The sequence below is a fragment of the Melanerpes formicivorus genome, unplaced genomic scaffold, assembly GCF_026170545.1.
Source record: "Melanerpes formicivorus ecotype bairdi unplaced genomic scaffold, bMelFor1.0.p_v2 SCAF_1416, whole genome shotgun sequence".
Classification (NCBI taxonomy): Eukaryota; Metazoa; Chordata; class Aves; order Piciformes; family Picidae; genus Melanerpes; species Melanerpes formicivorus.
The window spans coordinates 35835-48971 of NW_027143768.1; the positions used below are offsets into that span (position 1 = coordinate 35835).

The 13137-nt window shown below is 64.0% G+C and overlaps 1 protein-coding gene across 1 annotated transcript in view; it reads left to right on the forward strand.

The window, feature by feature from the left end:
* The window catches only part of NEURL4 (neuralized E3 ubiquitin protein ligase 4), a gene marked incomplete at both ends in the record, with an annotated part of 48109 nt that extends 35188 nt beyond the window's left edge, over positions 1 to 12921 (forward strand). Inside the window, 12 exon segments of the mRNA XM_068171042.1 lie at positions 1452 to 1668; positions 2635 to 2711; positions 2825 to 2903; positions 4805 to 4974; positions 6646 to 6774; positions 7893 to 8041; positions 8855 to 9070; positions 9850 to 9948; positions 10642 to 10803; positions 11616 to 11792; positions 12762 to 12860; positions 12862 to 12921. Of these exon segments, the coding sequence (XP_068027143.1) occupies positions 1452 to 1668; positions 2635 to 2711; positions 2825 to 2903; positions 4805 to 4974; positions 6646 to 6774; positions 7893 to 8041; positions 8855 to 9070; positions 9850 to 9948; positions 10642 to 10803; positions 11616 to 11792; positions 12762 to 12860; positions 12862 to 12921 (1634 nt within the window).
* Between the last annotated feature and the right edge of the window lie 216 nt (positions 12922 to 13137).

The window sequence follows — 13137 nt, forward strand, 5'->3', positions numbered from 1 at the left end:
CTGAGGAGGGTTCTGAGGGCATCTAGAGGGGGTTAGAGCTATCTAAGAAGGGTTCTGAGGGCATCTAAAGGGGGTTGGAGCTATCTAAGGAGGCTTGGAGGCATCTAAGGGGGGTTGGAGGAGGCTTGGAGGTATCTGAGGGGGGCTGGAAGGGGCTTGGAGGCATCTAAGTGAGGTTCTGAGGGCATCTAAAGGGGCTTGGAGGTATCTGAGGGGGGCTGGAAGGGGCTTGGAGGTATGTGAGTGGGGCTGGAAGGGGCTTGGAGGTATCTGAGGGGGGCTGGAAGGGGCTTGGAGGTATCTATGGGGGGCTGGAAGGGGCTTGGAGGTATCTGAGGGGGGCTGGAAGGGGCTTGGAGGTATCTGAGGGGGGCTGGAAGGGGCTTGGAGGTATGTGAGTGGGGCTGGAAGGGGCTTGGAGGTATGTGAGTGGGGCTGGAAGGGGCTTGGAGGTATGTGAGTGGGGCTGGAAGGGGCTTGGAGGTATCTGAGTGGGGCTGGAAGGGGCTTGGAGGTATCTGAGTGGGGCTGGAAGGGGCTTGGAGGTATCTGAGGGGGGCTGGAGGGGGCTTGGAGGTATCTGAGGGGGGCTGGAGGGGGCTTGGAGGTATCTGAGGGGGGCTGGAGGGGGCTTGGAGGTATCTGAGGGGGGCTGGAAGGGGCTTGGAGGTATCTGAGGGGGTTCTGAGGGCATCTGGAGGGGCTTGGAGCTCTCTCAGGAGGGTTCTGAGGGCATCTAAAGGGGGTTAGAGCTATCTAAGGAGGCTTGGAGGCATCTAATGCGGGGTTGGAGTGGGCTTGGAGGTATCTAAGGGGAGCTGGAAGGGGCTTGGAGGTATCTGAGGGGGGCTGGAAGGGGCTTGGAGGTATCTGAGGGGGGCTGGAAGGGGCTTGGAGGTATCTGAGAGGGGGTGGAAGGGGCTTGGAGGTATCTGAGGGGGGCTGGAAGGGGTCTGGAGGTATCTGAGGGGGGCTGGAGGGGGCTTGGAGGTATCTGAGGGGGGCTGGAAGGGGCTTGGAGGTATCTGAGGGGGGCTGGAAGGGGCTTGGAGGTATCTGAGGGGGGCTGGAGGGGGCTTGGAGGTATCTGAGGGGGGCTGGAAGGGGCTTGGAGGTATCTGAGGGGGGCTGGAGGGGGCTTGGAGGTATCTGAGGGGGGCTGGAGGGGGCTTGGAGGTATCTGAGGGGGGCTGGAAGGGGCTTGGAGGTATCTGAGGGGGTTCTGAGGGCATCTGGAGGGGGTTGGAGCTCCCTCAGGAGGGTTCTGAGGGCATCTGGAGGGGGTTGGAGCTCCCTCAGGAGGGTTCTGAGGGCATCTGGAGGGGGTTGGAGCTCTCTCAGGAGGGTTCTGAGGCCCCCTCAGGAGGCTCTGTGGGCGCCTGGGGGAGCTGTGAGGGCTCTGGAGCCTCCTCGGCAGCCTCCCCCTGAGCCCTTCCCCTCCCTCCCCGCAGACCTTCCCTCGCTGCCGGCGGAGGGCTCGGAGGGGCCCAGCCCAGGCTCGCCCGAGGCGGGCGGGGGCGGGGCCGGGGGCGGGGCCGGGGGCGGGGCCGGGGAGCTGCGCTTCCACCGCCTGCACGGCTCCAACGCCCTGATCACCAACGGGGGCCGCACCGCCCTGCGCCAGAACTGCCGCGCCGAGTTCAACGACGCCATCGTCATCTCCAACAGGTGCTGCCCCCTGCCGCCCGCCCCCGGCCCTGCACCGCCGCGGGGGGCGGCCTGGGGCTGCAGCAAGGGAGGGGGGGAGGGCTGGAGCCCACCCCGGGAGGGCTGGAGCCGACCCCAGGAGGGATGGAGCCGAGCCCTGGAGGGCTGGAGCCGACCTCGGGAGGGCTGGAGCTGACCCCTGGAGGGCTGGAGCCGACCCCTAGAGGGCTGGAGCCGACCCCTGGAGGGCTGGAGCTAACCCCTGGAGGGCTGGAGCTGACCCCTGGAGGGCTGGATCTGACCCCTAGAGGGCTCGAGCCCACCCCTGGAGGGATGGAGCCCATCCCTGGAGGGCTGGAGCCAACCCCTGCAGGGATGGAGCCGACCCCTGGAGGCTGGAGCCCATCCACCAGCTCCAAACCCAAGCCGTGGAGCTCCAGAGCCAACCTTGGAGCTCCAGACCCAACCCCATGACCTCCAAAGCTTCTGGGCAGGCTCCAGACCCAAGCCATGGAGCTCCAGAGCCAGCCAATGGCCTCTAGACCCAAGCCATGGAGGTCTACACCCAAGCCATGGAGCTCCAGACCCAACCTATGGCCTCTAGACCCAAGCCATGGAGCTCTGAACCCAAGCCATGGAGGTCTAGACCCAGCCCATGGAGGTCTAGACCCAGCCCATGGAGCTCCAAACCAAACCCCACGACCTCAAAAGCTGCTCAGGAGGCTCCAGACCCGACCCTTGGATCTCCAAACCCAACCCATGGAGGTCCAGAGCTAACCAATGACCTCCAAACCCAACCCCTGGAGCTCCAGACCCCACCTGTGATCTCCATACCTGACCCTTGGATGTCCCTCCCCTTCTGTGACCTCCAAACCCAACCACTGAGCCCCCGAATCTCCCTCAGGGCCCCCAGAATGGTCTCAGGACCACCCCACAAGGGTCCTGGGGTGCCCCCTGAGGTGGCCCTGCCCCCTCTGTCCCCCCCAGGGCGCTGAGGGACGGAGAGCTCTTCGAGATCGTCATCCAGAAGATGGTCGACCGCTGGTCTGGCTCCATCGAGGCTGGTACTGGGCCCTGCTGGGAGCTTACTGGGGAGTCCCCATTCCCCCCACCGCCCAGTGACCTCCTGGGGGTCCCCCCAACTCATGGGGTGTCCTTCCCTCCCCTCCCCCTCCAGGGGTCACTGCCATCCGCCCTGAGGACCTGGAGTTCCCCAACACCATGACAGACATCGACTACGACACCTGGATGCTGAGGTCAGGACTGGGCTCCTTTAAGGCCCAGGAGGGGGCGTGGTTAGCGCTGGGACACGCCCACAATAGGCGTGGCTGACATCTTGGCACGCCCACGGGGGGGTGGGGCCACAGGGGTGTGTGTGGATCTGGGTTTGTCACCCCCTGCATGCTCTAGTAGTGGGAGGTGTGGGGTCCCGTTAAGAAAAGTGGGCGTGGTTAGGGTTGGGTACGCCCATAAGGGGCGTGGCATGTCGCAGGACGTGCCCACGAGGGGGTGGGACCAACTGGCCCCACCAATAGGGATGAAGCTGGGTTACAATGGGGCTTAAAACGGCCAAGGGCTCTTTAAGAGGGCGTGGCCACGCTTAGCCCCTCCCACTCAAGCCTCTCCACTTTGTAAGCTGCTCCTCACCATAGCCCCACCCCTGCTCGGTAGGCCACGCCTCTTTAATTAAGCCCTGCCCCCAGTGGAATGAATGGGGAGATATGGGGGAGGTGGAGCCATGTGGTGACCACGCCCCCTCATAAACCACGCCCCCCCCACTCGCTCTTAACTCCTGTTGAGCTGCTCCCTGCATCTGGCCTCCTATCGGACAACAGGGGCACGATAGCTCCACCCATGGGGCCACTCCCTCTCATCAGGCCCCGCCCTAGGACAAACCACGCCCCATTCTTAAAGCCACGCCCCCCCCCGGGCCCTTCCTGCCCCACATCACTTTGGTGCCTCCATCCCTCCCTGCTGCCTTCATCTCCCCTTGGTCCTTCCATCCCTCCCTGCTGCCTCCATCTCCCCTTGGTCCTTCCATCCCTCCCTGCTGCCTCCATCTCCCCTTGGTCCTTCCATCCCTCCCTGCTGCCTCCATCTCCCCTTGGTCCTTCCATCCCTCCCTGCTGCCTCCATCTCCCCTTGGTCCTTCCATCCCTCCCTGCTGCCTCCATCCCTCCCTGCTGCCTCCATCTCCCCTTGGTCCTTCCAACCCTCCCTGCTGCCTCCATCCATCTCCCCTTGGTCCTTCCATCCCTCCCTGCTGCCTCCATCCCTCCCTGCTGCCTCCATCCCTCCCTGCTGCCTCCATCTCCCCTTGGTCCTTCCATCCCTCCCTGCTGCCTCCATCTCCCCTTGGTCCTTCCATCCCTCCCTGCTGCCTCCATCCCTCCCTGCTGCCTCCATCTCCCCTTGGTCCTTCCAACCCTCCCTGCTGCCTCCATCCATCTCCCCTTGGTCCTTCCATCCCTCCCTGCTGCCTCCATCCCTCCCTGCTGCCTCCATCCCTCCCTGCTGCCTCCATCTCCCCTTGATCCTTCCATCCCTCCCTGCTGCCTCCATCCCTCCCTGCTGCCTCCATCCATCTCCCCTTGGTCCTTCCAACCCTCCCTGCTGCCACCACCTCTCCCCTAACGTCCCCCCTGGTATCCCCCAAGCTGTCCCCAACCCTCCCTGCTGCCACCACCTCTGCCTTAACATCCCCCTTGGAATCCTCCAAGCTGTCCCCAACCCTCCCTACCACTTCCACTCCTCCCTTAACGTCTCCTCTGGTATCCCCCTGATGTTCTCAAGCTGTCACCAACCTTCCCTGGTGTCCTCCTCCCTCCCTGCTGTCTCCATCCCTCCTTCCTGTCTCCATCTCCCCTCGGTCCTCCCACCCCTCCCTGCCACCTCCACTTCTCCCTTAATGTTCCCCCCACGGCGTCCCCCAAGCTGTCCCCATCCCTCCCTGGCATCCCCATCCCTCTCTGGCATCCCCAACCCTCCCTGGCATCTCCATCCCTCCTCCTGTTTCCATCCCCACTTCCTGTCTCCTTCTCCCCTCCCTGCCATCCCCACCCCTCCCTGCCGCCTTCCCCCCTCCCTCGACGTCCCCCCCCCCGGTATCCCCCCAGCCGTCCCCCAACCCTGCTCGGTCTCTCCCCTCCCCCCCCAGCGGCACTGCCATCATGCAGGACGGCAACACCCTGCGGAACAGCTACGGCTGCGACCTGGACTCGCTGGGCACGGGCGCCCGGATCGGGATGATGAGGACGGCCCGGGGGGACCTGCGCTACTTCATCAACGGCGCCGACCAGGGCGTGGCCTGCTCCGGGCTGCCCGCAGGTCCGCGCCGCCCCCGCGACACCTAGCGGCCGCCCCCGGAACTGCGGGGGGGGTGGCGGGGACCGAGATGGGCACCTGGGGGGCTGCGGGGACAGGGAGGTGGAGGTCGGGGATGAGGGGCTGGGAGGGGGACCTGGGGACATGGAGGGGGACACAGGGATGGGGACACAGGGATGGGGACTTGGGGACGTGGAGAGGGACACTGGGATGGGGACAGGGGGGCTAAGACACTGAGATGGGGACCTGGGGATGGGGACCTGGGGACATGGAGAGGGAGACTGGGATGGGGACCTGGGGATGGGGACTTGGGGATGGGGACATGGGGATGTGGAGAGGGACACTGGGATGGGGACAGGAGGACAAAGACACTGAGATGGGGACACAGAGATGGGGACCTGGGGATGGGGACATGGGGACAGGGAGAGGGACACTGGGATGGGGACAGGGGGACAAAGACACTGAGATGGGGACACAGAGATGGGGACATGGGGATGGGGACTTGAGAACATGGAGAGGGACACTGGGATGGGGACATGGGGATGGAGAGTTGGGGACATGGAGAGGGACACTGGGATGGGGACAGGGGGGCAAAGACACTGAGATGGGGACCTGGGGATGGGGACATGGGGACATGGAGAGGGACACTGGGATGGGGACAGGTGGACAAAGACACTGAGATGGGGTCTGGGGGATGGGGACTTGGGGATGTGGAGAGGGGCACTGGGATGGGGACAGGGGGACAAAGACACTGAGATGGGGACAGGGGGATGGGGACCTGGGGATAGGGACATGAGGGGGGATGACATTGGAATGGGGACATGGAGACACGGACGCAGGGATTGGGATGCTGGGATGGGGACGGGGATGTGAGGATGAGGCCATGGGGATGGGGACAGGGGGCCAGGGACACAGGGGTGTGGCCACGGTGAGGACGGCCCGGGGGGACCTGCGCTGCTTCCCCACCGGCACCGACCAGGGGTGGCCTGCTCCGGGTCGCTCCGCGCGCCGCCGGCGACACCTAGCGGCCGGCCGGGGAACTGCTGGGGGGGCGGCTGGGCCGCAGATGGGGACTTAAGAGGTTTGGGCTGGGGACTTGGGGACATGAGGATGGAGACATGGAGGAGGACACAGCGAGGAGGACATGGGAACAAGGAAACGGGTGGGGACACAGGGGTGGGGATATGGATGGGGACACAGGGATGGGGACACAGGGATGGGGATAGGGATGGGGATAGGGAAGGGGACACAGGGATGGGGACATGGAAAGGGACACAGGGATGGGGACGTGGAAGGGGACACAGGGATGGGGACGTGGAAAGGGACACAGGGATGGGGATATGGAAGGAGACACAAGGATGGGGATATGGATGGGGATAGGGAAGGGGACATGGGGATGGGGATAGGGATGGGGACACAGGGATGGGGACACAGGGATGGGGATAGGGAAGGGGACACGGGGATGGGGAGAGGGAAGGGGACACGGGGATGGGGATAGGGAAGGGGACACGGGGATGGGGACTTGGGGGCACAGAGGAGGCCTCAGGGGGCTGGACCCACTCATCCAGGAGCACACCGAGGGCCCTGGGGTCACTGTCCCCATCCCCCTCCCAGGATCCCAAGTGCCCCCTGGTGGTGTCCCCCAACCCCTCCTCTCCCTCTCGCTCCCCCCAGAGGTCTATGCCGTGGTCGATCTCTACGGGCAGTGCGTTCAGGTCTCCCTCACCGGCGCCACCTGCCCTGCCGACAACAGCCTGGCCCCACCGGGGGGGGCCGAGAAGAGCTGCCCCCTCCCCTCCCCGGGTAAGCCTGGCCACGCCCCCCTTCCGGCCACGCCCCTGTCTGCCCATGGCCACTTCCCTTCCACCTCCCACCCCCTTCAGGGTGAGTCCACCCCACCCCCCACTTCCTCCTACTCCCAGCAGCAGCCAATGGGGAGCTGCACAAGTCAGGGCCACGCCTGCTGTAGCCACACCCCCTCTTCGACCACGCCTATTGAGGCCACACTCCCCACCCCCTTCCCTCCCCATCAGACCTCACCTGCAGGGTCAAGTCCCTTCCTGCTCTCTGGCCAGTTGGGGGGGAGGTGCCACATATTGCCTAGGGCCACGCCCTCTTTGGCCACGCCCTCTTTGGCCATGGCCTCTTAGGCCACGCCTGTTAAGGCCACCATCCCCACCCCATCAGACCATGCCCTTAGCAGTCAAGTCCCCTCCCACCCAACCTCCCCCCTGCCATCTCCAGCCGATGGGTTGGGAGGTGGAGGTGCCACACCCTCTTTGGCCATGCCCCTGCTCGACCACGCCCTTTTAAAGCCACACCATAGCCCCCACCCTCCCCAGGGTCTAGCCAATGGGGTGTAGCATGGATGTGACACACCCCTAGGGACCACACCTATTTAAGTCATGTCTTCTTGGACCACACCCTGTTGGGCCACGCCCCTTTTGACCATGCCTTCATCAGTCAAATCCCCTCTCACCCTTTCCCATCTCCAGCCAATGGCCTGTGACCTGGAGTCACCACACCCCCTGCCTGGGGCCCCACCTACATTGGGCCACACCCCTTTTGATGTTCTGATGATTAAGCCACTCCCTCTTCCCCATCACACCCTTCAGAAGCCACACCCCATGGGGCAAATCCCTTCCCATCTCCAGCCGACGCCATCTTGAGGCACCACACCCCTGGGACCACACCTGCTCTTAGCCACGCCCCTTCTGACCACACCCCATCAAGCCATGCCCCTTTCACCCCCACCCTTCTCAGCCAAATCCCCTCCCACCCCCTCCCCTCTCCAGCCAATGTGGTGGTACTGCACCTCCCCCAGGACTCATACCTACATTAGGGCCACGCCTCTTCAGGACCCTGCCCGTGGAGGCCACGCCCCCCCTACCCCTTTTTGACCACTCCTTTTCATTCCCCAGCTCCCCCCGGGCCCTGCCAACGCTTCCATGGTCGCTGTGGGCAGAATGTGGCCCTGGGGGCGGAGGGGCTGGGGGCAGCTCGGGTGGCAGGGTACTGCCACGGCCTGGTCTTCAGCCGCTCCCACCTCCGCCCCGGGGAGCTCTTTGAGGTGGGTGGTGCCGTCGGGGGACACGCCCCCGGAGGGGCGGGGTCAGTGGGAGGGCTGGGGGTGTGGGGTGGGGATCAGACACCTTCCCTGCATGGCCTAATAGTGGGAGGCCTGGGGTTCCTTTGAGAGAAATGGGTTACAAAGGGCTCAATGAAGCTGAATGGGAGCAGAGGCCCTTTAAGAGGGTGTGGCCATGCTTAGCCACTCCTACCCCAACCCCTCCCTTTAGGAAGCCCCTCCCCTTCCAAGCTCCGCATCACTCACAAGGCCATGCTTCCCTAATTTGGCCCTGCCCTATGGAAATGAATGCTGAGGAGCTGGGGAGGGTGGAGCCATGTGGTGGCCACGCCCCCCACGGAAGCCACGCCCCCAACCATTATACCGCTCCCCAGCCACGCCCCCTTTTAAAAGCCATGCCCCCTTTCCAGGGCCCTTAGAGCCCCCATTGAGATCCCTGGGACTTGGCTTTTATAGGGCTCTTGAGGTGGCATGGCCCCTCCCACCGGGGGGCGGAGCCTCATGGGACCATGCTCACAATCATCATAGGCCACGCCCCTTTGGGCGAGCCACGCCCCCTAGGCCTCTATCCCCACACCTCCCCCCCCCGGGTTCAATGTAACCCTTTGTAACTCCCTTGCTAAGGGCCCATTGGAGCAGGGTAGGTCCTCCCACCAGGGACGGTGGGGAGGAGCCACCTGGGGCCACACCCATTGCCCAGACCACACCCCTCTTTGCAGGCCACGCCTTTTAGAACAAGCCCCACCCCTTTTGGCCATCTCTTTCCCTCTCTCACTTTGACCTTTCCCTGCCCAGGTGCGGATCGAGGCCCTGGATGAGCGCTGGGCAGGGTCTGTCCGCTTGGGGTTAACTTCTCTGCCCCCTGGGCAGGGCCCCCCGGGGCCCCCAGCCCTCCCAGCTTCCTTACTGGACCTCCCAGCACCTCCCAGCTGGGTGGTGGCCGGGGCTGAGGTGCGCAGGAACGGAGCCATCACACGCCACAACTACGGCGTCTCGCTCGACCGCCTGGCGGTCAGTCTGGGGGGGGTGTCCTGGAGGGGGCTCTAGGGGGACTCGAGGGGTCCAGGGGGTCTTGAGTTGGGGCCTGCAGTGGTTTTGAGTGGGTAGGAGGGGGTCTGCGGTGGTCCTGAGGGGGCTCTGGGGGTTTGAGGGGGGCTTGAGGGGACCTTATGGCTCCTAAGGGTCACTTAAGTTGGGTTTTGAGGGGGTAGAAGGGGGTCCAAAGGGGGCTTGAGCGGTCCTTGGGGCTCCTAAGAGGGTCCAGGGGGGTCTTGAGCTGGGTTTTGAGGTGGTAGAAGGGGGTCTGAGGGGGTTCTGAGGATGTGAGGGGGCCTTGGGGCTCTTGAGTTGGGTTTTGAGAGGGTAGGAGGGGGTCTGAGGGGGTTCTGGGGATGTGAGGGGACCTTGGGGCTCTTGAGTTGGGTTTTGAGGGGGTAGGAGGGGGTCTGAGTGAGCTATGGGAGTCTGGAGGGGCCCTGAGGGGACCTTGGGGGTCCTGAGAAGTTGTTGGAGGGGTTCTCAGGAGGTTCTGGGGGCTCTATGGGGGTCTAGAGGGGACTTGGGGAGTCCTTGTGGGGTCTTGGGGGTCTGGAGGGGTCCTGGGGGAGGGTCTTGGGTGGTTCCCAGAGGTTCAAGGAGCTCTGAGAAGGTTCTTGGGGAGGTCTTGAGAGAGTCTTAGAGGGGGGGAGCAATCTGGGGGAGTTTGGGGGTCCAAACTTTGGGGTGAGGGTGGGAGGGTCACTAATTATTGAGAGGGGTCCCTGAGGGGTCTCCCACCCCCCAAACCTCAGGTTGGGAACCGCCTGGGGGTGAGGAGGGGCCCTGACGACTCCATGCACTTGGTGGTGGATGGAGAGGACATGGGACCAGCAGCCACGGGCGTGGCCAAGGTACCTTCCCCGCTCTGACGTCATCAGTGACATCTAATCCCCCCTCTGACATCATCAGTGACATCTGCTCCCCCCCCATGTCACCCCCTGAGCCCCCTCCCCATTGGGGTGTCACCTCCCTGGGGGTGGCCCCAGCTTGGTGTCAGCCGAGGGTGGGGGAAGGAAGGGGGTTGTGAGGTCATTTCTGGGACAGGAAGTGATGTCATCAGGCTGGGAGTGATGTCATCGGGGTCGTGGGGGAGGTTGTGGAGGGGATTTGGGATGTTTTTGGGCTGGAGAGCGGTGTGGGGGGGATCTGTGAGGTCACTTCCTGTCTGGGTGGGACATAAAAATGACCTCAGAGAGCTCTTCGATGCCACTTCCTGGCTGGATGATGTCATTTCCTGTCTGGGTGATGTCACTCCCTGGCTGGATGATGTCACTTCCTGTCTGAGTGATGTCATGTCCTGGCTGGATGATGTCACGTCCTGGCTGGATGATGTCACGTCCTGGCTGGGTCATGTCACGTCCTGGCTGGGTGATGTCCCTTCCTGTCTGGGAAGGACATAGAAGCAATCTCTGAGAGCTCTCTGGCTTCACTTCCTGTCCCAAAACCCACCTCCCTTTTCTCTGACTTCACTTTCTGTCTCCCTGACCTCATTTCATCTCTCTGACTTCACTTCTGGTCTCTCTGACGTCACTTCCTGCCTGCAGAACGCCTTCGTGGCGCTGGACCTGTACGGGAGGGTCACCGCCGTCTCCATTGTCAGCGCTGGAGGGGGGGCGGGGCACGAAGGGGGCGGGGCCAGCCCTGCCCCTTCCCCTAGCCCCTCCCCTACTCCCAGCCCCTCCCCCACCACTGGGAGCCCTCCCACAGTGAGTGACTGGGAGGGGATGGGAGGGGAACCAGGGGGGACTGGGAAGGACTGGGAGGGGATCGGAAGAGACTAGGGAGGGGACTGGGAGGGAGAGGAAGGGAACTGGAGGGACTGGGAGGGGACTGGGGGCACTGGGAGGGACTGGGAGGGACAGGAAGGGAACTGGAGGGACTGGGAGGGGACTGGGGGCACTGGGAGGGACTGGGAGGGACAGGAAGGGAACTGGAGGGACTGGGAGGGGACTGGGGGCACTGGGAGGGACTGGGAGGGACAGGAAGGGAACTGGAGGGACTGGGAGGGGACTGGGGGCACTGGGAGGGACTGGAAGGGAACTGGAGGGACTGGGAGGGGACTGGGGGCACTGGGAGGGACTGCAAGGGACAGGAAGGGAACTGGAGGGACTGGGAGGGGACTGGGGGCACTGGGAGGGACTGGGAGGGACAGGAACTGGAGGGACTGGGAGGGGACTGGGGGCACTGAGAGGGACTGGGAGGGACAGGAAGGGAACTGGAGAGACTGGGAGGGGACTGGGGGCACTGGGACGGGACTGGGAGGGACAGGAAGGAAACTGGAGGGACTGGGAGGGGACTGGGGGCACTGGGAGGGACAGGAAGGGGACTGGGGACACTTGGAGGGAGCTGGGAAGTAAGTGGGAGAGCTCCATCCCTCCCTTACCTGCTTCTCACCAACTTGGCCTCCCTTCTCTCTTGCCCCTTTGGACCTCCTCCACTCCTCAACCCTTTGAGCTTTTGACAGCTGGGGGAGGTTCCGCCTCTTGACCTTTGACCCCTTGACCTTTGACCCCTCCAGGCCCCTCCCACCTTCCTGGGCTGCCACGGGAAGAACATTTTGCTGTCCAACGGGAACCGGACGGCCACGCGGGTGGCCAGCTACAACCAGGGGCTGGTGCTAGTGGGGGCAGCCCCTCCCCCCCGGGCCGCCTCTTCCAGGTGCCTGATTGGTGGAGAGGGAGGGGGAGAGGGGGAGGTGAAGGGTGAGGGGAGGGGCGGCCAATGGCAGAGCTCGAAGCCTTGAGGGAGGTGTAGGGTGATGGGGTGGGGCCAGGAGAGCGTGGGAAGGGGGGCAAGGGGGGAGCCAATGGGAGGCTGGGTGTGTTGGGGATGTCATAAGGGGTGGCCAATGGGAGGCTGGGGGTGTTGGTGATGTCATAAGGGGTGGCCAATGGGAGGCTGGGGGTGTTGGTGATGTCATAATGGGTGGCCAGTGGGAGAGTGGGTGTGTTGGGGATGTTATAAGGGGTGGCCAATGGGAGTTTGGGGCCTCTTAAACCTCTCTGCCCTCACTTCCTGCCCACTGATGTCACTTCCTGTCAGGAGAAGCAGCCATTATGGTCCGTTAGGGCCTCTCTGCCCTGTCTGCTCGCTCTCACTTCCTCTCTGTCCTCACTTCCTCTCTGGCCAGGGCATGGATTTGCCCTTTTAGGGCCTCGCTGCCCTCACTTCCTGCCCATTGACCTCACTTCCTGTCAGGAGCAGCAGCGATTGTGCTCTCTTAGATCTCTCTGCCCTCATTTCCTGTCTGACGTCACTTCCTGTCCGGCCAGGGCATGGAATTTGCCCTTTTAGAGCCTCTCCACCCTCACTTCCTGGTATGCTGACGTCACTTCCTGTCTGGCCGGGGCACAGAACTGGCTCTGGTTGACGCCTCTCTGACGTCACTTCCTGTCAGGCCAGGGCACAGAACTGGCTCTGGTTTAGCTCTCTCTGACATCACTTCCTGTTTGGCCAGGGCATGGAATTGGCTCTGGTTAGACCTCTCTGACATCACTTCCTGTCTGGCCAGGGCACAGAACTGGCTCTGGTTGAGGCCTCTCTGACGTCACTTCCTGTCAGCCCGGGGCCCTGGCTTTGCCCTGCTGCAGCCCTCACTTCCTGCCCGCGTGGCCCTGGCTTCCTGTCTGACGTCACTTCCTGCCCCCCCCCCCCCCTCCCCCAGGTGCAGATCGATTCCCTCAACCCGCAGTGGAGCTCCTCCCTGGCGCTGGGGGTGACCGCGGCGCCCCCCGGCCGCTGCCCCCTGCCCGCCTGCGCCGCCGGCCCTCAAGCGCTCCACCTGGACCCTGCAGCGCCAGAGCGTCTTCCACAACGGCAGGAAGGTACAGCTGGCCTCGGGGGGGGACACACACCCCCCAAACCTTGCCTCCCCACCTCCAGGACCCCACCCCCCAACCCTATCCTCGAGCCTAGGCACCCCCCCTTCCCACCCCCCCACGCCCCCAACCTCCCCTCCCCAAAACTCCCTGCCCACAGCTGCAGCAAAAGCAAAGCAGAGCTGGGGAGAGGGCACTCCAAAATTGTACCCTCCCACCCCC